General features: G+C 36.7%; 1 protein-coding gene across 1 annotated transcript in view; it reads left to right on the top strand.

Annotated features, from left to right (window-relative positions):
* Positions 1 to 3,174: 3,174 nt before the first annotated feature.
* The window catches only part of LRRC2 (leucine rich repeat containing 2), a 58,465-nt gene continuing 35,019 nt past the window's right edge, over positions 3,175 to 26,620 (top strand). Inside the window, exons 1-3 of the mRNA XM_009885831.1 lie at positions 3,175 to 3,299; positions 13,389 to 13,599; positions 21,183 to 21,339. Coding sequence (XP_009884133.1) covers positions 3,175 to 3,299; positions 13,389 to 13,599; positions 21,183 to 21,339 — 493 coding nt within the window. The remainder of the gene's footprint in view (positions 3,300 to 13,388; positions 13,600 to 21,182; positions 21,340 to 26,620) is intronic.

Genomic DNA, 26,620 nt, shown 5'->3' with positions numbered 1-26,620 from the left:
GCCAGTTGAAGGGAATATGTTAGAAAATGTCTATAATGAGGCATTTCTTTACCCAAATGTAACTTCCCACCTGTGACTAAAGATGATAGCTTTGGGGTTTCTTGTGTGGGCCTAACCTGATGATTGGAAGAAAGCAACTGCTGTGTGGGAACTTGAACAGGTACAGTGCTATATATTTCTAGAAAAGGAAATGATTATCAGTAGTTGCTTCATCTGTTGCGAATTCTGGCCATACATGAGTAAGCATCCTGCAGAACCTACTTTTAGGATCAGTTTAGTCTAGTTTCTGCCAGCTTGCCAGGCTCTCTTTTCTGGGCAGTATATCATATTCAGAAAAATGGTGGTATCTGAACTTCAGGAAATATACATTCTGCCACCACACTTGATACTTTGTGCCCATTTTTTGGACTAGGAAATGCAGGGCAGCAGCAGCCCTGTGAAGGCTGTTGGGGCACTTTTATGGAGTTGTAGGTAGCAACAAAGTTTCATGTTTGTCCTGATGAATATTTGTAAAACCTTAGCCACCCTGTGTTCTGATCAGGATTTGTGGCTCTGCTTCTTTGAAGAGATTAGTCCTGTGGAGTTATGATGGACACCTCTCGCCTCCTGTCCACATTTCTCCTCTGCTTGGTTTTACCATTGAAGAAAAAACCCAATACATCGCAACCTAATCCAGTATGCGGGTAAAAGCTGTATGAACTTTTCAAACCTGAGTGTCTAATAAATCAGTGTCTCAATAAAGAACAGATGACTTAACCTGGGAGACGGGAAGGTGGGGAACAAGTCAAGGAAATAGAGTACTTTCACAGTTTATTCAGACTTTGTGTTGATTAAGGCCATCTAGTTCCAACAGAGGTCAAGTGTACAGCTGCCACTTCACTGTTTCTCAGCAATTCAGCTCCTGCAATAGTCCTTCTACCAAAACACACTGCAATGAATTGGTCTATTAAAATGAATTAGATCCTGCAGAGTGACTGCTTGTCTGCAGCTACAGTGAGGGGGAAGTCCTTGTAACTGGGTTTCTTGATTTGGGCAACAGAGGAGAATATTTTATCTTATGCAGTAAAGAGTATACTGTAAATGATTAGTGAATACATTTTAGAAAGGTACAGCTGATTATAGATAAACCTTTCCACTGAGAATAAGTTCACCAGTCTCATTACACTGCTATTAATGGGGTTTTGACTTGGCTGTTGGTTCCAGATAGGCTGGAAACTATTTTTGCCTCATTGTTGGTGCTCGTAAAGATAAACCAGCAATAGGAGCAGCTTTATGAACAGCAAAGATAGCAGTTCATATAAACATCCTAAGATACAGAAGACTATGTCACAGAAAAATAGACCAGTCTCTGTGCTAGTACTTGGAGGTATTTGTAAGGGTGTTTCTTACTGAGATGACAAATAAGGTGGACAGGTAGGAACCTTTCCTCTTGGTGTATCTATGTTAATCCTTTTTAGTTCGTGATGTGCATTTTCCAGAGGACATGAGGCTGTTTTGCTGGCTCAGAAGAAATCATTCCTTTATGTGTTACAAATTACAGAAAGATATATAGGTGAAAAGGGACAGTTATGAAATTACAAGCAGAAAAATGCAGAGGGGAGAATAATTTCCTCTTCCTCCTCAGTATTATAACAGAAAGACAGACAATAAATAGCCCCAGTTGAAGGACATGGAGCTTGGAAAAAAATATCGTTGTAAGGTTTGAGGAAATAGTAATAGATACAAGCTTGAAAACACCCAGTAAAGGAGAGGGCAGATTGTTTTTAAATGATCAGTAGATGGTTCAGTGGGGTTTTCTTCTTACCTTTCTTTATTTTCTTTTTAAGCTTATGAATGGTATAATAAATGTGGTATCTAATGACACCTCAAGCAAAGTTTAAATAACTGACTTTCCTTTCCCCTGCATTTATCTTGGTAGAAGCAATTATTTTTAAAAGGCTTCGAACTTCTGTTTTACAAGACTTGTTTGCTGTGGTCCAGCAAACCATTTTATAAAGAAGTAAGCTTGATAGAAGTTCTCTGTTCACAATCTAGCTGCATTTCATGAAAACCAGTGTATTGTGAAGATTGTACCCTCACCAATTACTCCAAGCAAGAGAGTACAGTTTCAGCTATTTCATCAAGATTTGTGTCTGTACTTGTGTTACTGATTTAGTAGGAGGTTTGTTTCCTTCATTGGTACAGAACCATTGCTACAGTTTAGTAAGGAACACTATGGTGCCAGTCATGTTGTGTTTCACAAGATCTAAATCCAAGGTCTTCATCTCTGGTGGTTGTTAAAGATACTATGCCGTGGTCTTTTCTTTGAGTAAAAAGAAGGTAACGTTCATATTGGGTCAAGCTCAAGTATCATGCCTGCGAAAGAGAGTGGGAGCTTTGTCACAGAATTCAGTAAGGGCAAGGTTCACGCAAGATGTTTCTGTGCTTTTAACTGCATATGGAAAGCTTGGTGAGTTAAGGTCCAGTTCAGCTCAGTTCTTAACTGCACAGGACCTAATAAATTGGTACCAAGCCTTCATTTGTTGGAAGTTAACTGTACATATACTAATAAATGGGGACAGTGTGTTCACAAACCCTTCACCTTATCTCTGCCTCCAGTAAGTTTTCACTGTGTGTTACAGGGCTGGTCTATCAATGCCTTTCATAGTTAAGCACCTACTTATGCAAACACTGGAAATTCCCACATTCCACTGGAACAGCATAGCTTGGGTGCAAAAGATCAATACTTGAGAACCCAAGACGAAGGGCTTTTGTATGATTTATGTTGAAAAAGTTCTTAATAAGCTTTCATTTTAATATGAGTTACATAAATTGTTAAAAATAGAAAATCTTGAAAGTTATTTTCATCAGTATTACTTAATCAAATTAGTATTGCTTTGCAACTGTGTCTTTATCTTGGAAAGGGAAAAGTGAAAGGAATACAAAACATTTGGTTGTTGCCATAGATTTTATATAGAAGTCAACTGTATGCTACTTTATTACTGCCAGCACAAAACCCTAGACAAATTAAGTGAGATGGAAAGCATACTATGTTAGTATTTCTTATGACTTCATCTTTTTTTCCTGGATAATTTTAATGAAACATGATCATTCAGTTCCTCATTTTTCTCATTATTTCTTTCCTGAAGTGTTCATGATGTCTTGTTCTTGCAGGAGAAGCTTAATGTTGACAGTATGGGACATCAGGTGATAATATTTGACTTTTCTCTCATAAGAGGACTGTGGGAAACTCGAGTTAAGAAGAGCAAAGAACGCCAGAGGAAAGAGAAAGAAAGATTAGAGAAAAGCTCATTGGAGAAGTAAGCCAACTTTTCTGCTGTTCATTTTAACGGAATCCATTATTATTATTCATTAACAGTGCCATATACTAAGCATTATCAGATGACTCAATTTTTTTTTTTTTTCTGGGTTTCATTTCAATGATTTCTCACCTCCTTTCCTCAGATGATTGTAAGAGAAATGCAGCACAAACTGTGCTTGTATTTCATTAGTCCCTGCTCTTTCCTATGTAGATTGCGATTTACTAATGCTGTATTTTATTGTCTACTGTGTAGATTTAATTTGAAGAGAAAAATAGCACATTTTGTACCTTTCTATTTCTTATATGGTATATAAAAATGTAGCTTTTTATTGTGGAATTAATGAAAACATGCTCATAAAATTCAGTACTAAGAAATACTTTAAGTCTCTTTGTTGAGTTGACAGAAGAAACTAAAAGAATTAAATAAATGTACACATACAATTTCTCCTGAATAGGAGAGAAAGGATAGAATGAAAGAATTATCTGAGGATTTTTTCTTGTTCAAATATTAAAAAGAGTCTTGATTATAATGCTTACACCCACTAATCATGTTATTGTTTTTATTATATTTAATTTATGGTTTCTTTAAGCAATATTTTGGGGTTTTTTATGTTCAATCCCATTAGAAACAGTGATATATTATACTGTGCTGGCAATGTTGGAAACATATGACTTGTCATTTTTCCCCTCTGAGAAAAAAAACAAAGTAATATAAATAATTTTCAGCTATAAAAATAAAATGTACAGGATTAAACAGTGCCCTTGTTTAAGACCATCAATGCATTGAACCTTCATGTGTTGTTTTGGCCATCTCACGAGACCCCCACTCACAGATTCTCACTGCCTGTACAGCTACACTGACAACAGAGCAGCTAGGCTAAGAGGAGACCAGGGTAATACAAAGTCTGACTGCCCTTTCTGCAAGACCTTTCTCTTCAAAACATCCATAGTCACAGCCTTGTTTCTCCCATCTCTACCCAAAGCCTACGATAAAAACCATAATCCTAACAAAAAAAAAAGAAAAATGAAGATCATACTTCAGATTAAATTCTCTAGCAAGGATAAGCTTTTTTCTTGGATATGAGCTGAGGGATAGAAAAAGTTTACTGGTGTGGCTGTTACCCTTATGGTGGAAAAGAGAAGTGAAAGGATTTGGTAAGAAACTTGATCAAATCTTCTTTCTGTGCTGGATGCTACATTTAGAAGTGGCTTTGTGCAATTCTAATGCAGATAAAGCACACGACTCTCTACTTCACTGCTATCCATGTCAGCTAGTGGCTCTTGGGGTGCCACTGTAGCCTTTTTCATAAAAAGTGTATTATGACTAGGAATCCACACCTGTTGCTTCTAATAGTACATGCAGTCATCTTCAGAACTGATAAAAGGTCAGTCCCAATGTGGTCCTAAATGTCGACATCCCCCTGCCACATTTTGTCTGGGTTTTAGTTTTCTGTTGTGCAGAAGATAACTTCTGAGGTTGCTAGTACAAAAGCAAAGCAGAAGCACCAGGCATGGAGAACTTCTGTACGGAAGACGGAAAGCGGGTAACCTTATGTGGTCTGAGGTAGCTAATTTCAGCTCCTGTGTTTTTTGCCAGTAGCATATGTTAAGCCTCATTTGTTACTGGGACTTGTGTTTTCCATAAAAACTATACATTCTTCCTGCTGTTTCTGCCTGTAGTTATTTGTCTGTAACCACCCCTTCAGCTGAAAGTGTGGAGCTTGACCGCCTGTTCTGCTCTTTTCTACTAATGATGTCCAAAGTCACTCTGTTATCTTCCTGCATCAACTGGAGATGGGGAATTTGGGATCTGATGCAGAGAAGTAGAAGGTTCCAAGTGCACTTTCAGCATTCACAAAGGATTTTTGTTTTCTTTCTTTAGTTTGCAATTTGCATACGGTACTTTGTCTTGTTGCATGTCTTTATGCATTCATGTTGCTTTGCAGTTAGTCCTACTTCTTTTAGGTCTCCTTGGAAAGAGAAGGAAGTACATCAGGTTTGTTTTCTGACCATGAGTGACCAGTATTTCATCCACCAAAATGAATGACATGAAGTTCATGTCCATTCTTATGATGTAGGTCTCATGGAATGGATACAGCTGGTGGAATAATGGTCAAAGTTGTAAAAATATTGCTAATAAAATGCAAAATTCAATAAAAAGAATAATCCTCTTTATTTTACGAGGTGTGCAGTGACCACTGGCCTTTAGGTCCTAAAGGTCAGATTTCAAGTTATTTCTTAGATGCTTTTCAGTGCTTCCAAAGGTTGGGCCAAAAATAGGACAAGATTTCTCTTGTTGTTAGCTTGAAAGTATAGATAAAATTGTACTTATAATTAAACACTTAATAGGAATAATGTTTCCCTGTAGAAATACATTTCATTATTTTACAGAATTCCTTATGTGACCAAATTTTGGTATTCTACTCAGAGATTAAAATTTTACCACTGTCAGGTAGGTCCACTGAAATCAATGAGAGTACTTACTGTCAAGCCACAGTAAGAAACTATTTTGGAAAGGATTGTGACCCAAAATGATAATTCCAAAAAGACATTCAAAGAAGGCAGTTTCCCAAATTGAGGACTGTATTCTAGCATTTATTATTCTAGATATTTACTTTTGCCAGCAGCCAGAGTGAATTCCCAAATAGGGCTAAAATTAATAGAGTTTCTCTGCAAATATACTTGTGTAGCAGATGAATTTGAAATCTGGCCTGCTAAGGCTGCTTAGCTTTTTCTTTTTTTTTTTTAAACAAAATCCAGTTTTTCTCAAAGCAGTTAAAATTCGTTAATGCCCTTGAGATAGTGCAGTTCCTTATCAGCCATGTTGCTATGTAAAATGACCTGATAATATTTAGTGAAATGTAGCATGCATTATTTGAGGAAAAACTCCCAATTAACCTCTAGGGAACTTTGTTTGCCTTGGGGCAAGGTAATTTAGTTCATGCAGGGTCAGTAAGCAGTCACGCATAATATATTTCTCTTTTTTGACTGAAGATTTTCTAAGAAAACCTCACAAATAAATGCAAAGCTTGAACTGTGTTTGCATTAATGGTGAGGTGTAAAGATTTTGGGAATTTACAGGCCTAGAACAGATGTTTAAGCAGCTGGCCAGTAAAAAGATGATTCTGGAGAAGAGTCTACTAAGAATATTGTGAGAGGCTCATATCTAGCTTTCTGAGATACTGGTAACAGATCACTTTGGGCAAAGTTAATTCAGCCCCCTGTTTCCCCTTTGGTTTTATGGGACTGTGGAAATACGTCAGTTTAAGGAACCCCTGCCTCTGGGGGGCACATATAAACCAGCAGCTGAATATAAAAGAAAAAGAGACAGTACAGTGTTGTGCAGGAGTAATTTCATTTTACTTCATGTTGCTAATCCCATCAGACAAGCCCATTCTAAATCTCCCATAGGATGTGAAACGCAAACTGTTACAAAAAATGTGCACTGTTCTGTGGTTTTCTACGTGTTTATGAAAGTTCATATTACAGAAATAAGTTTGTGTTTATAGCACTGTTTTATATTTCATCTTCTGGATTCTGGTAGTGGTGAACAATCTTATATTGTATCCTGAAATTCTGAATGCTGTCAGACTAACTTGACATGGTATGAAGATTTTCCTCATTATTTGTTACTTCCCACTTATCATTATTTTGGAAAGGAAATAGGAGTGAGCATTTACAGTTAGGTTGGTTTTTTTGGTTTTTTTTTTTTTTTTTTAAAGATTGCAACACGATTGTCTTTGTGTGAAGAGCAAGTAAAGTAAAAATTGAAGGCTGACAAATTAAGCATTCAAGTGAGGAAATGCCAGAGCTGTTTGCCCAGATTAGCTATCTAAATCTTTGCTGTGAAATGGCACAGCCTCCCCTGTCCACCAACCAAACGTGCAGCAAAGATAACAGTTTGTTCAGCCACCTCTTCCAGTGTGTCTTTTCTCCAAAAATTTCCTCTTAAGGTCTGGCTAGCTAAATGTGCATGTATTACTTTTCTGAGCTATGCACCTCCTGAATGTTAAAAGTCAAAAGAAAACCTTCACTCTACAGGCAAACAGTCACTTTTTTCCCTGAGAGGTTGTGTATTTGTTTAATAAAATAGATTTGTCTCTATCTCTGTGCCAAACTTCAGTGTCATAACTCTATTTGTACGTCAACTAAGATTTTATTTCTGATTTTATCTTTATTCTCCCACTCACTACCCAATACATAAATTTTTCTAAGCAAGACCAAAACTCAAGCTGGGAGTCTTTTGCTTCAAACACATATTATAGGCAACAAGGTGGGGGTAAATCTGCAGCACTAATAACTGCTTAAGTTATTTGCCTTTGTTCTTAGGCACTTGTGCATACAGACCTTGCATCTAATATAATGCATGCAAATAGGTTGAAAGATAAAAGCTGCTGTTCAGCCACAACCCTTTACAACCCATGGAAAAGCCTGGCAGAGGGATTGAAATTAAATCAATCCAATTGAATTTGAAGCAAATATTACTCGTCCATCAGGAGTATTAGTCTGGGCTGAGCTCCAGTTTAACTGTACTGCTCTTATGAAAATTCCATAGGATTATTTAATGATCCTGTGTGGCTAGTGATTCTGATTTAGACATCACCCAGGAGTACTCAGCTGGTGTCACCAGGTAGTGTCCTGGCTATTTCTTCCATCCTGATTTAGAGGAAACAGTGCCATCTAATGAAACTTCCTTTCTTTACCTAAGAAGCATACCTTTTCCTCAAGACCCCCTCATCAGACATTGAGCTGTCGTTAACTGAAGAAGGAAGAACTATTCAAAGAAACCCAGCTACTGCTTATTTACTGGCATGGCTCCGAAATCCTTAATGATGCAAACTTCTTTGTTCCAAGCTGGTTGCTCCTTTGAGCGGTCCAACCACTGAATTTATTCTACACTAATTCTTTACATCAGGTTGATAAGATTCTTGATTTTGTTGGAGAATCTAAAATGCCAAGCAAGGAACTCCCATATCATTGAAGGGAAATATTTACAATAAAAAAAAATAATTATATATTGTTAAACTTCTTTGGAGCAGATATACTTTAATAATGAAGTAATGTTTGGGGAATGATTACCTGAAGACAAGTTCAGCACTAACCAAAATGGAAATATTTGAATATTCCATTTCCCTGCTGATCCCGTTTCACATCTACAATGTATTGATCTGAAAGCTTATTGAAATACAGCAATGTTTTGGGAAATAGATTGCCAGAATTAACCTTTCCTCTATACCATTTACAGTCTGCTTTCTTTAGTGACAGGTGTGCTTTTGTGTTACAGGTATAAAGTATGACACATAACCTTTTTTTTTTTTTTGACAAACATAAGTAGCATGGAATCAGTCTTTTTAAAAATCAGTTGGACTATTTGCATGATTGAAGTGGAAATACTGGGGTAGTTAGCTGAGTTGGAACCTTACATCTCATCTGGGTCCTATGTCCAGAAAAAATATATTTTTGTGTTCATACTCCCACCTAAATTAGGCTTGATTTGAGTAACACCCACTTTTTGAATATTGAAAATGGTAGTTTTTTCTTTAACCTGACTGCCACTGTTTGATCAAGCTCTAGAGGAAGATAAAAATATTGCTGAATAATGATAGAAAGACATAAACTTCAGGAGGGTTGTGATATTGTAACCAACTAATTTGTTTGTCATATGCGAAAAAGTGTTCCTGAAATATCAGGAGCCTTTAAAGTGCCAAGACCAGAAATTTAACTTCTCTAAAAGTGTATCAGTTTGTTTAAAGGATGCTTTTTTATTTGTGTAGGTATTTTTTTTTCTGTTTGCCACATTGGTTTAGATGCCTTTCCTTTCTTTCCTCAAGATTCATGCAATAGCCTCCAGATATGACAAATGTGGTGGTAATTCTATTTTATTTGAGGATTGTCACCAAAGGAAGACTTAGAATGGTCTTTATTTTCATACAGATCCTTTAAGAAGCACCATCATCTCAATTTTTTTGGCAATGACAGAACTGAGTGACAATCACGTAGATCTCTCTGGTTTGATCTCAAATGTAACCTGCAAATCACAGCTTTGTAATCTTTGCTTAATGATACATACCGGCTTGATGTAAGTCACACCTCCAGGCCAGGAAGGCTTATATTGACTCATTTGGTTAGTGTGTACCCCAAGGGTAAAAGTGGGGGTTGTAAATTGTTAGACCTTCTGCCCTTGGGATATATCATGTTTTTTGTTCTGAGATGTAAATACAAAATTATGCATGTTTGTTGCTCCATTAGTAATTCACTTTCCATCTGTTCAAAATGTGCTTGTACATGGTACTTAGCCTGGTGATCATAAGCAGGCATTCTTTAAAAACTTAATGAGCATGTTGCCATCACTTAATGTATGAGTAAAGAAGAAATTTGACACAGGATTTCAGGATTTCTGCATCACTGCATGGTATACACATTGAATTCCTAACCAGGTTTAATTTTTCATACTTGTCTGTCTTCTGAGGTCAATATTTCACTCTCTGGTTTTGTTAACAGTGGTTTTTGTTACGTGTATTTTGTTTTATTTAGAGAACAATGTGTCATGACCTCCTGAGATTTGTGTTTTGCGCATGTTAACAGTAAAGTGTCAGAGGACAGTTTATTCTTTCATCTTCAATGCAGATGCTTTCTTTCTATTTCTATATTCCTTGTTGCAAGAGAGTAAAATTTTAGATCTGAGGCCTCTGCCCTTGTGTTCCTGGGGTCTACCTGACAGAGCCAGTAGTGGGGTGTAGTAGAGCAGCCCAGTGCCTTACTTTTTATGGAGAGTTTGACTTTTTGACCTCTTCTTTCTATTTTTTAAGTGTCTAATGTTCTTAGAATTTTTATGATGAAGAATGAGTCATTTTTGGTGCATAAGTGAAGAGCAAGGAATACAAAAAAAGCATCTTGGGGCCAAGCTTTTCAGTGCATTAAAGTATGTTCTGAGATCAAATGTTTATTGCTTTAGTAGAAAATTAAGGAATTCCATGAAAATGAAAGGGCAGTAATGCAGAGTTAAGCTTCACAGAGGGACAGAAAAGCTGTATGTGGAGGACTGGAGGAGGATGTGAGAAACTGTAGCACAGCAGTGCTAAGTAAAGCTAGGATTATTTAGCAGATTTTAGAAAAAAGAATGCCAAAGTTGTGGTCCTTTTTAGTTCCTGCCTTTTAATATTTCAGATCCTTTTGTTGTTCTCTTCCTTAGGGATTCAATTCACTCCCCCCCGCCCACTTTTTCTCCCACCCACAGTAATACAGAGCTTTTATAGCTAATTATCTATGCTCACTGGTAGATGAGTTTTGGAAAAAAAAGATGAGTAGGTGGTTTGGGCTTGTTTATTTTTCTCATAGTATATGAAAGTGTTATTTTCTAGCTTTTCCTAGTGATCTCTTGATATTGCATTGTCTGCTTTCTGTTGTGCTGTTGGTCTTTGGGGTTTAAACGACAGGTTGAATAGGCAAGACGAACACAAAAAATTGGTTCTTGTGTCAAAGCCTCTGAAAAAGGTGTTTCATGTCTGTTGGTACGGAAAACTCTGTCATCTGAGAATATTCAGACTGCAGCTGGAGGGGATACCCTTTGGTATGATGAGCAATCAGGTATTTGGGTGTCTCTCCCCCTGTAACCGGAAGTATCAGGTGCAGCATGTTGAAGGATCACAAAATGGGCTAAAGACCTGTGTCTGATCTCCCCTATTTTCTTGTCTTTGTTCTATCAAGGAGCTTCGGAAAAGATTTTGAGATGTTTTTGGTTGTTGGTGGACTCTTCCTTGACTGTACGAGCAGTTTCAGTACCCCTCTCAGGACTGCCTGAGCTGAACATGTTGCTGGACATGTTTTTTGTCTGTCCAGTCTTTTTCTTCCTAACTCATTTATTTGTGACAGCTCACTGTGGTATAAAGCAGTTCACAATTAGACAATGAGAGAAACTGGGAGAATTACTGCAAATATATATATATTTTTTATTCTTATCCTCCTCGATTGACATTTTAAATATCAGAAAGTCCTCCAGATGCCTACTTGTAAAAAGCATACAGATTTCTCTAATGAAAACTGAAGCCAAGGATGAGTAACTTTTCTGCTGCTTTCAGTATCTTCTTTAACTATTCCTTCACCGCTCCTTTCATACCTTGATAAGTTATTGCTCCCACTGTCTCTGTCAGAGGCTTTCTGCTTCTGATATTCCAGAAATCCTTTTCCTATTCATTTGTATACCTGCAGTAAGTGGACACTTGCTTTTTTGTGTTTTTACATTTAATTTATCAGAGCTTATACTGCCCTTTCATTTCTAAATGCCATTTTATCTTCTTTTATTTTTCTATTTTTGGAAATGAGGGGAGAAAGACATCCTTACGGTCGCTTTGTTAGAATGGACTTACTCTGAGGTTGTGCTGTCTTCATGCAGACTGCCAGCACTTTACCCAGTGAACTGTACTTTTAACCAACTTCATGCTTATACATAGCTCGTCTTCTGAAATATTTGTAAAAGGTGTTTTTCCTTATTTTCTCTTTATAAAGGTGTTTCATGGGGATACTTTGCAGTTGTTATTACAGAAGGGGCTTTCTGTAATTCTCTGATGTCTTAGTCATATGTAGTTTCCAAACGTGTATTGTCTGCAGTGTGTCAATGTGCTGCGTGTATGCTGATAGATGAAGTCTCCTGCTGTTGATGTGCTCTCTGTTTTCAAGTCTCTAACATCCCCTAAGGTTTCAGTAAGTGCCACAATCTGTGCTGGGCAGTTTACAGCTGTCTCAGTAATACCTTTTCTATTTAGGCATGCAGTTTTGATGTCTAGTGATTTATTTTAATAGCATCGAGTCAAATATGACTTTTAATCTATGGTATCATATTCCCATAAATATACTCTGTCTTGCAGTTTCTATCTTATACCTTGCTATGAGAGTCCAAAACCTACTTATTTTGACACCAAGTCTGGAAGGCATTTCTTGTACCTAAGTTTGTAACTGTTTTCTTGTATGTGACTTAAAAGCAGACATTCTGTTTTATGTGTCATCGTTTTAACATCTTAATATTTTAGAGAAAATTCCATGCTTAGCTGGGAATATGTGTACAGGTTTTGTTACTTCCTACTTGAACTTCACAAACTTGCATCTGATTCTCTTTCTAGGACATGCCATTTTTTATTTTCTCTAGGGGGCATATTAGCCTGAACTTTGTGACCTTCCTCACCTGTCAGTTTTCTTCAAGACTTTAGCTTAAAATTTCTGCCAGAGGGTGGAGATCACATAAGTGAATCTCACATACCACAAAAATCTATCATTCAAAGTGTGAGATCAGATTTATGATGCAGGGGGCCGTGCAGAGTCTTATTTTAGTATAAGGAAGGCTTGCTTCAGTTAATCAAACTGTTCCTTAATTGACTAAGCTGAAATACATCTCTCTTAAATTAAAGCATATGTTTTGGCAATGCTTAATTGTATCAAATTGAATTTGTGCCTGACATTGTACGAGTAAAAGTTTGCCCTGGAGGCGAGCCTAAAGTTACACTGAAATTGAATCTGAAATTAGTTGGCATGTGGTAACTTTGACCTTTACCTCCACCTTCTAAGACGATATTGGAAGATAACATGTAAAAAACAAAACCAGATCATTATACTTGAACAAGAATTGGCAGGGAAAAGGGAATACTTCTAACTTCTTACTTTCTAAAATGACTTTTTTGCAGCAGAAAAATTTTGCATGTATCACCAGGCCCTTGTTTTTGTTTATACATATAACTTATTCTATGTGAATGTATTTCCTACCCTATTGAAATAAAAGGCATCACTCATGCTGTTTTCTGTGACAGCGTGCTCAGTCTCCACTTTCCTGTTATTCCATGGGTGTCACTGTTTTGTAGTCACTAAATGAAATCCTGCTTTCTGAAATCTATATGTAAGTATAGAAAATCTAAATGTGACTCCAGGAACACCTTTTCTTTTTTCTTTCCTTTTTTTTTTTTTTTTTGAAAATGGTCAATATATTAGGTGCATAATTATATTTTTTTTAAGTAGTTGTGCAAACAAAGATCAAGCTTTAAGACTTATTTGCCATACTGCTTCAGCAGATTCACATAAACCCTTTTTGGCACTATTTCAGGATAAAACAGGAATGGAATTTCATACTAGAGTGCCGGAAGAAAGGCATTCCTCAATCAAAATACCTCAAGAATGGCTTTGTAGATGCTGACGAGAAGATCTTAGACACTTATGGAAAGACTCCTCAGGTCCAGAAGAGGCACGCCTTGTCAGATGAAGCAAATAAGGAAAAAGACAAGTTTATTTTTCACCTTTCTGGAGAGAAGTGGACGGTAAATATAATGGAAAATATGTTTCTATTGTTACCCTGAACTAGTGGTTTAGTTTTCAAATACGCTTATTTTAAATTCTCTGCTGATAGAAGTAATTTAGCCCTCTCAAAAATTTTGGTATAAACAATCATATTGCAATATGCTGTCTTTCTTTAAAATTCCCCAATGGCTGGAAAGAGATGAAAATAATATACAGCTTTGTTGGCTTGTTGATGTCTTCTACTACTCAGAGATCTGTCTTCTTGCTCTAATGGTGTGATGACATTTTCTTCAAGCTCTGTTCAAATCAAAACCAATATTAGCATCAATCCACAATGGTCTTGCTGAAAAAAGCACATTTTACTTGCAGTTGTGTTTGATGTGAAATATCACTTTGGAAATAAGCTCTGAATTAATGCTGTTTTGAAATTCGGCAAAAGGTGGATTAGATTTGGTCTGAAGTTTTCTAGACATGTCAAAACTTTGACTTAAATTTATTTTAGATATGCACTACTTTATTAATTAGAAAGTAAAATTAAAATTTTGACTTTTGTGTAATTTATAATTTTGATGAATATTTTTGAGATTTTCATTACAAAAAATGCAGGTTAAAAAGTCAACTGATAAAGTAGCTACATTTCCCTAAAACAATAGTTTTGATTGACCTGAAACATAACTTTGTCCCAGACTTGATCTTGAATATGAAGCTGTTTTCTTTTTCAGCTTTTTTCTCCCGCCCTGGCTTTCGTTCTTTTCTGAATAAACATAAAACAGACGAAATTTCTAGAAAATTGAAATCCCTGGTTCCCATCAAGCTCTAGTAAGGAGACTATTTCTTCAACTGATGCCAATCATTCATGTGGTAGGATTGGTTGCTGGAGAACTATCATGTCCCATCTTTCGAGAACCTTGGATATTGAAAATGATGTTAAAGCTGTGTAGTATTATACTGCACACTTTCCTGTGTTGTAAATTTTGGAGGTATGTTAGGTGAAAAAGAAAAAGAGATATTACAGCTCCTTAGACACTGATAAAGTAGCAACTGCAAATATTTTCAGTGCATGAGGGAGCAGAGAACTGCTTAACAAAACTTTTCTGTTGCTTATTATCTTTTGCCAAACTGTTAACATTTTGCTTTGTCACCATAAACAAGGCTTTACTTTAGTAGGCAAAATCAAACATACAGTATTTGTTCTGTTTTCCACAGTATTTCCTTTCAACTTGACGTGCTGAAAGATCACATTTAAGAGATATTAGTGTCCTGCTATGTACATTATGACACCTTGAGCAGCACACTCCTAACCACCATGTGCTTTGATTCTCTCTCTTTATCATACGCTCACTGTGGCCATATCACACAGCCACGCTGCCTCATTGTCCAGCTCTATTCTGGTTAAAGTGGGCTTCCTGTTTCAACAAGATACTGTGACATAGTTCAGGTATCTGCAGACAAAGATAAAATCAAATCTGCTTTATTTAGAGAGGACCAATGCTCCTTCAAAACCAAAGAACACTGCCAGTTTCTAAGAGCTGAAAATTATATAAAAAATATGAAAATACCCTTGACAAAGTAATGAAAGAATTGTGTTTCCCCTTATTGCAGAAATTTTGTAAAAATTATATTTGTTATACAAATTACCACGTATTTTGCTTTTTTTTCTTATCTCAACTTCTCCATCTAAACCAAAGGCAGAATCAGACATGACACTCTCTTCCCTATTACTCTCTCACAAAAAGGTGCACTTAGGCAAAATGAATTTGCAGACTGTACAACCAAAGCTGCACAGACTGGCAATTTGCATGTGAAAAGATCTGTGAATATGTGACAGTTTTCTCAGGGCAGCCTGCATGTTATGTAGCTGGAAGCTGTGGTATCAATTGTGGTTTAGTTTTTGTGATGTGTTTTGCACACAAATACATCTATGCATTGAGAGCTTGAATGATTAAGCTCTCAGACACCAGGAGAAGTCAGAGCTGCGATTGCCTGTGCTGTTTTACAGGCACATAACCAGCTTGGTTTGCTGTTGGCTGGCCACTTACGGTTGGCAGCAGCAAACAGCACAACCCTGTAAAGTGTCCATTTGGGAACCAGCTGCTGAATCCTCTGTCTCACTGGCTTTTAGCTGATAAGTATTTTCATTATGTTTCCCCTTTCCTCTCATCAATGAAGCAGTAATATATCCTCTAGACAGTTGATAGCTAAATCCAAGTAGGTTGCTGGTATGACTTACAGATTTAATTTTGAGAACTAGGCTTGCTTCTGGGCTGTATCAGTTCTCTTTCTGGATGTTGTGAAGTTAAATCTCACAGAGAAGTAATCCCCAGCATAGGGATCTTTCAAGATGAAAGCAAGTGGCTTTACCACATTCTTCCCATAGATCTCAATGTAAGGGCTCTCATTGGAAACTTTAGCAGTACATGAGCTGAGTCCACAAATCAACCAATGGTGTTATTTGCAATGTTGCAGTCAATTAGAATGGTAGCTTGTGTTGGGCACTACTCAGTGCCCGGGCTGCCTGTTGTCTCACGCTCCATATACATACAGCGTACAGTGAATCTGGCCCACTGATTCTGCATTGTTAAGTATGAGGTTAAAAATATTTTTTGTAAAACAGTCTGTTGTATACTGGGGTAGTTCGGATGATTATTTTGAAAATCACCTGGATAGTGCTCTTTTGAAAATCACCTTGTATCTCCTTCTGAGAAGATTTGTAAGGAAGAAAATCAGAGCAGATCACACATTTTGCATTCCTGATAGGAATTCCTTCCTTCAGGACCTCTGTGTCACTTTTTCCCCACCTCTTAAATGTCATTGAAATGATAATGTATTTTCATTAGGTGGAGACCCACTGTTCCTTGTACTTGTAAAGCAATTATTTTAACATAACTAAGGAAAGATAAAGCTCATATAATGAATATTAGGTTAGACAAATAGGAACAGCATACCAGCTAAAGAGAATAGGGTTTGATTTTACAGTACATGAATTCTGAGGAATTGTATTCTGTTTATGCAGATCCATAGTTATTGTTCACTTTTAAGCTAAGTTTTTGAGACATGCGGTTTGAGCCTCTACACATCTGAAGTCACAGTGATTTTTTAACAGTTTGGCCACACTACCTTAATGGAAATCTGAACTGCAATGTTGTAAGTAGGATTAGTATCAAGCCTTTATGTTAAAAGAATATATACTCAATGAGTCCCTCTGAATCTAAAAATCCTCCTGTAACTTGGGTACTGGTTTGTCCATGCCTGACCAGAGTGGACAAACAGCTTCTGGCTGTGGACAGTGGTTGATAACTGCAGTGATGGGACAGTTTTACAGAGCTCCACCTGGAAGAGGCTGTGTGACAACATCCTTAAGGTTCAATGATCCTTGCTTTCTTTTTTACATACTAACCAAATATTTATGAGTCAAGTGTTTACATCCCTGAGAGATGCATTTCTGCCAGCTGGGAACAGTAATGAATTAATATTGCATTTAGGAAAGAGAAGGTTTTATAATAAAATTGGGCTAGTCTCATAATCTGATGTTGTGAATGAAATCAGAGATATTTTTCTCTTCTTTTTGTAAAAAATGGGCAGAACCCAATTGTACTGCCCAGCAGTGAGTGTCCAAAATCCTCTTGTGTTTGCAAAACCCTTGGGACTTGACAGCATGAAAATCATGTACTGTGCCAGAAGGAACTTGATGCTCTTAAGGTATGTTTCAGAAAAAAAAAATTATTTATCTGAGAGTTTTCCAGGCAAACCCACCATTAAAAGGAGCTGTATAAGGACTTTGGACTCTTGAATTGTGTGTTAGAATCAGTTGCCTAGGAGAGAATGATGGAGAGTTGATGAAACACTTAATTGAGATCCTTTGTACGTGTAAACATGTATCTGCTGAATTAAATTAGTTCTTCAGAGAAATAGTACTGATATTACAGCAGAATGAAAACTGTGGCAAAATAATGCTATGAATATTCATATGAGTTTTTCAATGAATTCACTTTAACTCTGTTTTTCCCCTCTGAGTTTTTACTTTCTGCTCCTAACTAATGAATGTTTATTCTCTAGTGGATCAGTGAATTTTAAATGATTTTCAGAAAATATTAATGAAAAACAAATTTTTGAATTTGTGGTATCAATATTGGTAAATGAAAGGTGATGATGTTCACTCAAATACAGAGCAGGGCTGTTCTCAGCCGTGGTGCTTTACCTAAGCAAAGAATCTGGATACCTGATTTAAACAACTGTAATGTCAAATGTGCACAAGTAAATGAAAGACCAACGGTCAAATTCCTTGCTTGTAAACCATGACCTTCTTGCATGTTATTTCTTCACAGAAAAAGGCAGCAAATTAATTACTACGTTTGTATTTATTCTCCCAGTTTTATCATCTAACATGCCGTGTATTTTCACAGAGAACAAAGAGTTTCTATTCGTTATTCTCAGCTGTTAGTGACAGTGAGGTACTTATTTGCCACAAAGGGTCAAGTAGACTTGCTGCATTGCTTGGACAGAGAAAATCTCTCTTGTGCCTGTTAACTTCCAGAGGTTTTTTTCCCCCCAAAAAGTATAAAATTCCTTACCCAGTCAGGTAATACACATGGCCCTGAGACATACTAGTTTTGGAACTAGCTCCAAACATTCTCACAGATAAGGGAGATTTGGATCCAAGGTTTTGGGTTGGCCCATGACAGATAAAACTACAGAGTTGGAAAAGAAACAGAAATGAAACTTCTCAGAGCTTTGATCACACTTTTATTTCAGGCTCATGTCTAGCAGGTAAATTCTCTTCTAATTAGAAATAGTATAGTCAGCAACAGTTGTAGGTTTGGTATTTATTTCCTTTTAATACTTTTTTCCTCCTTCCCAAAATCAAAGGATTTTGAGGTATTGTTTTGCTGTTAAAGGCAAAAGACTGGCTATCCTCCAAGTGTCAGTCTTCGTGGAGCAATTTATCAGCAGGCTGCCAGCTTTAGAGTGGCAGCAGAAGATTACAAAAGAACACAAGGGAATCAGAGAGTAAAGCAAAAGTAAAGCTTGTGTAAATTCCAGTTCCCACCCGTATCTAGTTTGTAAATGAAGTAAAATATCACATCAATTTAAATTGCAACAACACAAATAAATGTATTGTAAGATGGAGGGTGCTAAAAAAACCACATTATAGCAAAGTATTTGTAAACTTACATTTGCAAATTGTAAATACAATTTATAAGATATGAAGAAATAATCTCAAGAAAGAAAAGAAAGTCAAGGCAATTGGTAAAAAATGGAACCTCCTTCCTTTCTTTTGAAGTAATGTCTGAATTTATTTCGGTTGCTATACAAGAATATCTTGGTGCTTTAAACTACCCTTAATAGAGAAGTAAAGATTTTTAAAAATCTTTTCCACATTAATAATAAAAAATAATTAAAAAAATATTTTGGCTTAAGTTTTCTAAAATTATGAAGGAGTTTGATCTGAATTTGAGAGAGGGCTTTGTGTGCTGCACTGTTTTCAATGTATCAAGGAGAAGTTTGTGGGATACCCCCTTCAGTTTGGGAGAACAGCAAGGCTGTTGGTGTCAGAGGGGCAAGCATTCCCCTTTGTTCCCTGTTTTATCTGCCAGTAAGGAGCTGGAGATGGTCTGTTGTGACAACACAGTGCAGAAACCCACTACCTCAGTAGAAAGACAAAGACAGATCTGGGCTGTGGAGATACAGAGTGGCAAATGGTATCTGTTATCCAGACATCTTTTTCTCTCCAGTATGATTATTCTGCATCTGCTTCCTCTGTGAATCAGGGTTCTTCCCTGCAGCAGCTTCTATGACACTCCAGCTAAATGCTATTCCCTACGTGCTGAATTTTCAATTCGGTACATGTGGGAAAGACAATACTAATTGAATTTTCAGTTGGTATTTATTCTTTTATTTTCCTGCAGAAAAATGTGCAGCACTGAAGGTGGAGGAGTGGAAGCCCACTCCAGAAAGTTGCAGAGATTTCTTATTACCAGCCTTGAGGCATTTCAGGCATTTTATTTTTTAACTGCCATAAACTGACAAATATAGAAGATTGATCACAATGCAATATATACCTAGTGGGAAAACAAAGCAAGAAATTAAACGATCCATACCAAATACAGAAGGACAGGTAACAAGTCAGAACTACATAGATAGGCTAAGAACCTGCCTGGGTAAATTTGAAAAGAATTTAAATTAGAGGCAGCAATAACCAAAGAACAGCTGATGATCAAAAGTCCAGTTATCTTTAGTTACTATCTTTAGTTACTATTGGATTAGATGTTTTAATTTAGCTAAGAGTTAAGTAGCACTTTTGCTTGTACAGAAGTTCAGAATTAATAGAAGACAATCAAAATGTGTCTCTCTTGTTAATGTCTTGGGGGATCTATGAAATCTAGAAGGAAAAAAAAGGTGGACAACGTCCTCTGTATAAAAAACAGTAATTCCTACTGTGTTATATTCTTCATGTACAGGAAACAAATTTGGAAGTTATAAAGGAATTAAAGGCTGAAATTATTACATCTCTTTTTATGAAGCAAAGTTAGTGATAGCACCTCATCCAGATTATTTATTCTAGATGTTACCAATGCCCAGTGATATAAAACCCAGGACAAACTGGTAAATTACTTGCTGCTTTAGAAAGTGAAATTTAAAGGACCTGACCTTGAACTGTATGAATTGATTTTTGTCTGTTTCAAGTTCAAGGAATTTGAAGACATAATTCAAACAAAGATATGTACTTCTGAACAGAATACTAGTTAACTAAAGTAATTTTGTAAGAATTAAAGGCTTCAATAACTTTTAGTTTCGGTAACTGTTATACATTGGAGACTTTGGACAAATAGAATAGTCTGAAAATTACTCAGAGGCAAATTTATTTGATGTGTATTTGGAACAATACTAGAATTCTTAAAGAAAAAGATTCTGCATGGCTAAAGCAAGAATTAATTGCAACTGTGGACTTTAAAAATTGGGTATTTTTATTCTTCCTAAAGCAATTTAGTAAAAATCTTCAAACATTGTTGAAATAGCTTAGGAAGTTAAGTCACTTATTTGAAAAAAGACTGAAAAGGTGATATGTGTGCATCTGAAATGTTTCTGTTCCTTGAACTGTGTTCCATCTTGGCAAAAAAAAAAATTGAAACATTGGTGGGTGTTAAGAATGTAGTCATACTTTATTATTATTTTGTTTTTTTTTTTTGCAAACCCTGTTTAGATATTCTCCACACACCCACTCTTCTATTCCATGTTGCATTTTACTACATCTTGATGTGCGAACTAAAGCACTGAAATGTGTTTTAAAAAAATCCTCCAGCTGGAAAAAGGAGATAATATGGGAGACACCAAACAGGTTGAGTGCTTCAGATAGATTTCAGTTTTAGAGAAAAATGATTGCATTAACAGTTAAAAAATGAATGTGTGGTGACAGACAGCTGTGATGCTCTTCAAAAGCAAACAGCTCCTACGAGGCTTTGGCAAACTGCTGTTCTGCATCAAGATAATTAAGGCAAAGTGTTGAGGTTTGGCTGTGGAAATTTCCCCCCCTGTATTTAGAAACATGATAGAACAAAATTCTAACTTGCTGCTTTCTATTTACCTGTTCTTATTTCATTTATAGGAATTCCCAGATTCTCTGAAAGAACAGATCTATCTGAAAGAATGGCATGTGTACAATACATTGATACAAACCATTCCAGCCTACATTGCATTATTTCAAGACCTGAGAGTACTGGAGTTGTCAAAAAATCAAATCAACCATCTCCCAGTGGAAATTGGTAGGTTGGTTCAATATATTTGGCTATTTATACTTTGCCTTTTAAATATATTACAGAGAAATGAACATCCACGGATATTACAATTCATCTGCTGCTAATTGTCTTCTTGCTTGTTTCCAGTGAACAGTCACTAAATTTTTATAGCTCTCTGGCTGTAATAGTACTTGTTGAATTATACGCAATACCATGTGTGTGGTGTGGCTCAAACATGGGAAAAAATTGACACGTTTTTGTTATCTGGTTATAAGGCAGTTGTTGCTTGTATTCAAGTATATGGAGAGTTTTTTTCTGAGAACAGGTGGTGTTTTATATTCCTTACAAGTTAAGAAAAATAGAAGTATTACAGCATTGTAAACCTAAACCAAGAATAATTGAAACATAAGATTGTGGTAAAAAGGAATCAGAAATAGAATGTTGCATAAAATCCATCTTCTGAATTTTATAATGAGTTTAGTAATGATCTCCATTTAATACAGTGGTATATCCAACATCAGGGCTTTTCGAGAAACAAATGCTTAATTTTTATGTCCTTTGGCCTTTGCTATTTTAAGCTACATAATAACAAGAATTTTAGTTAGTTTTAGGCAGTCCTGCGTTTTCTGATCTTACTATATAAAAAGCTTTTTTGAAAGACAGTAATTTGAGAGGGATTTACTACTCTTAGAAGGAAAAGTGTTGCTGTAACCACTGGCATCTTTGAAGAAACTGGGTCCGCTATGAGGTACCTGTAGTGGCATCCATGCATCCAGGTGTACTAATATCTCACACTTTGTTTTTAAATACAGTAGTCCTAAGCTTTCCCTATGACTAGTATTCCTTATGTACACTAAGAGCTAACAACTTTCAAAAAAAGGTAAAGACTAAAACCTCCACCTCCATAGCTATCATAGGTATAGGGAGGTGATTCTGCTCCTCTACTCCACTCTCGTGAGACCTCACCTGGAGTACTGCATCCAGCTCTGGAGTCCTCAACATAAGAAAGACATGGACCTGCTGGAGCGTTTCCAGAGGAGAGCCACGAGGATGATCCGAGAGCTGGAGCACCTCTCCTATGAGGAGAGGCTGAGAGAGCTGGGGCTGTTCACCCTGGAGAAGAGAGGGCTCCGGGGAGATCTTATTGTGGCCTTCCAGTACCTAAAGGGGGCCTACAGGAGAGCTGGGGAAGGACTTTTTACAAGGGCATGTAATGATAGGACGAGGGGGGATGGCTTCAAACTGGGAGAGGGCAGGTTTAGATTAAACATTAGGAAGAAGTTTTTCTCTTTGAGGGGTGTTAACGCACTGGAACAGGTTGCCCAGAGAAGTTATTGAGGTCCCATCGCTGGAGGTGTTCAAGGCCAGGCTGGACGTGGCCTTGGGCAACCTGGTCTAGTGGGAGGTGTCCCTGTCTATGGCAGGGGGGTTGAAGCTCAATGATCTTCAAGGTCCTTTCCAACCTAAACCATTCTATGATTTTATGATAACCAGTAAGAATATAACCAGGTATAAATAGAGAGAGAGCATCGTGAAACATAGAAATTAGTGCCACCATCTCCTACTGTTTTTCTACTCTGTTAGTAATGCTTTTAATTTATTCACTAACATAATATTTTACATAGAAATTTTCCCACTGACATGGAGATAAATTTTATAGTTCCATCTTAACATGAGGAGGAACTTCTTTACTTTGAGGGTGGCAGAGCACTGGAACAGGCTGCCCAGAGAGGTGATGGAGTCTCCCTCCCTGGAGACATTCAAAACCTGCCTGGACACTGTCCTGTGCAACCTGCTGGAGGTGACCCTGCTCTGGCAGGGGGGTTGGACTAGATGATCTCCAGAGGTCCCTTCCAACCCTGACCATTCTGTGATTCTGTGATTCTGTTTCAACCTGGCAGCTAAATACACTAACAAATTATAAACAAGACACTAGCAGGAGATAAAGGACATAAAACAAACACTAACTGTTTTGTCAGCACCTTGACCGTGGAACTCAGATGGGTCAGTGAGTTTAATGGACAAACAACTTCTCCCAGGTGCTGTGGAAGAAAAGGGAAACGACATAGTTCCCTTTCAGAGGCTACCCCAAATCATTAAACGTAAGGTTTATAAGGGGTCACTGCTTAACAATTCAGACAGGTAAAGGCTAAGGAAATTTTTTTTTCTTTCTTCCTGTAGTACTGTGCATCATTAACAAAACTGATCACCAAGAAAAAGTGATTATGAATGTTAATAAAGTCTGTTTTCCAAATAAAGGCACAAACCCAGATGATTTTCGCATAACCAAGTCTCTGTAGAGGGTAATGTAGAGGCCATATTAGATCTTTTTTGGGAAACAAGGAAGAGAATTTCAAATGTTTCTAGTAGCAATCACTGTTCTTCCAATTGCATTTATATGATGTGACTTCTGTTCATCAGTAGCTTTCATGTTATTCCCATTTATTCACTTTCCATCCAATATGCTCATCCCTCTAGTATATACCCAAGGTTTTGCTTTCTTCCTTTCGATGTTTTTGTTGCTGCTTTTTTATGTAAATGGGGAGGGCTAGCGAGTATTACAAAACTGTTTTCTGTAGGTCCTGCCTCAGACACAGTGTTATAACACTCACCATTCTCTTCTTAACAGTGAACTCTTGTTCAGAGTTTTTGGGTTTTTTCAAGATTCATTAAATGGGAGCAGATATGACTGTACTAAACACTCATCTGGAGAAATCTGGATTTGAACCTTTCCTTTGAGACTCCGCATAACAAAATTAACAAATTTGGTTAGCTGCAGATGCTATTTATACAACAATTCTACATCACAACAGTAATTCTAGCCTATCCAAAGACACAGATTTACCAATGTAGTTAAAAAAAAAAAATACAAAAAAGCCACCCCAGGACTGTGCAACTGAACTGTTCAGCACTTTTTTGCCAAAACTGCCTAATGATTTTCAGTCTTAGTGAATGTCCTGTGTTGATAGACCACCTATTAGTAATGCAATGGAGATGCCCCTGTTGTTATGGCATAAATTGCAGAGACGTTTTATCTCAATTTGTATAATGCTCCTTGTTAACATGTAAGGTGATATACTTGCAAATGGCTATGCTTTTGTTTCATGTAGTATATATGCCTACAGACGTAGACACTAATATGTATTGGAAATGTTCATTATTTTAATACGACATTATTATGAAAGGTCTTGGATATTTTGAAATTTTTGGATGCTGTTTCAAAATGAAACCTTTCATACTTTAGTCTAGCTGCTAAATTATCACAGGGGAAATAATCGATGTGGGTTTGGTTTTGGAGATCTATCTAAGGAAGGAGTGAGGACTGGATGCTAAATCAGAAGGTAAGGTTTCTGGAAAGGTTAAGTACTAAGATATTCATCACTGTGTGTTCTGTTTATAAAACAGCAGCAAGTAGGTAAATATCACAGCTAAAACATACTTGAGAGTGATGACAGATGGTTGAAGTTGGCAGTGACATGCATGCTGTTGAGTCTTTAATCTTCAGACAGAATTGAAGCCAAGTTTAGACCAACAAATCATCCAGCAGAAGCTAAACTGGTGAGCCATGTTCGGACTTGTGATTCTCACAAGGGGGCTTTAAAGGTATGAGAGAACAGGGGATGGTAAGAATATTTCAGTGAAAAAAATTATTGCTGTGGTAGCAGTCTCTGGATTAAAATATCTGCAGGAATTCAAGTTCATGTTCCTGTTTTACCTGTTTTAGGAGGGAACTCTCTGCTTTCAATTACAGAGAAGATAGACTTGAATCCATTCTCAGATATTTCAAATTACACTCAACTATAGTCACCTATCCACTTGGACAAATCAAATTTGGATCAGAAGACAGATGAGAATGCTTTTGATTTGATTCTTTTTGTGGAATGGTAAATGTTTTCATGGAAAGCAAGTAAACAAAAATGGAAAAAAATGCAAAATGGAGCTGTTTTCTCTCTCAAAGTTGTCAGGTCTGGTTTTCCCAGGACTAACAGAGAAAATCGTGAGCCAGGGTGTAGCTGGGGGATTTTCTTTGGCAATGGCTTCTGGATGAGTTTGCAGTTCTGTCCCTGACTGCATGGCTGCAGTGGAGTCGCTGCGTATTGGTTAGTGCTAGTACATTAGTAATTGCTGTAATTGAAAATATCTGATAGACTATATTCCCTATCCCTTATAGGAAGTAGTGAACTGCATTTTTGATGTGATCCCAAAGCTTTTGTGCTGGGATAGGATAGTGATATTAGGATTTTCTTTTTTGTCCCACAAATTATTCATGAAACATCTCAAAGAGCTGTTAATAGAATCTTTGTACCTCATTATGTTCTCTCATATCTTTGATATGCCGAATATTTAAAAGGAAAAATAACCACATTTTTGCAATATATCTGAATAAGAAATCACAGGGATTTTTTTTTAGTCTTCTCCCTACCTCACAATATAACGTTTCATTTGTGCATACCATTAATCCAATTTCCAAGAACTCAGAGGGGAAAACTGTAAGTAATACAGTTTTAAATGACTTCTGGATACCTAAAATAGCTTTTTCTATTAATAAGATTCCCAGTGTGCTGATGTGTGAGTTTGCAAGAAGAAAATATGTATTCTCAGTTTAAATGCAGTCTAGTTCTGAGGAGTTGCAGACTTGTGTCTTACCCTGCCATTTATTCAGTTTTGAATATTATCTGTCCAACATCTCAGTCTTGTATACAACTGAGGAAATTTTTTTTTTTATATTCCTCACTTGAAGGAGAAGTACTAAACACCTCTGTTGCAAGCTGACTGTTTTTAGGAGGATGCCAGTTGCTTCAAGGCTAGCTGCTCAAATGATGGCTTGCTTGTATTAGAACAGCTGGTAAGCTCCTCAAAATTTAACGCTTGGTTAGTGCATCACAGAAGTAAAAGATTGTACTTTTAATTGGACCAACTAGAGAGGAAATAATATTTTTTTATTCATCTGCTTAAGCTATTAAAAATGGGAATATTGTACTAAAACATAATACAAACATACTACTTGAACAAATTTCAACATTATTGGATCTTGCAAAGTGCATTACTTTATTAAGCTGAATTTCTTGAACGAATTTTAAATAGTGTCATTGGGTATTGAGCTCAGGCTGTAAACACTGCCATGGAAACTACTCATTACATAAATTATTCTTGCCAAAAGATTCCTATCTATTGACTTTGTCATATTGCTTTATGTAACTACGTTATATATAACAATGTTAGAACACACCCCTTCTACACACAGCAGATTGATATTAGCAAACTTTATGATTTATTCCTCAGTCTTCACTTGGGTCAGAGCAGGAAT

Source organism: Charadrius vociferus, unplaced genomic scaffold (genome assembly GCF_000708025.1).
Source record: "Charadrius vociferus isolate BGI_N301 unplaced genomic scaffold, ASM70802v2 scaffold235, whole genome shotgun sequence".
Classification (NCBI taxonomy): Eukaryota; Metazoa; Chordata; class Aves; order Charadriiformes; family Charadriidae; genus Charadrius; species Charadrius vociferus.
Note: the sequence above shows the minus strand (reverse complement) of the source record. Positions and strands in the feature narration are given on the sequence as shown.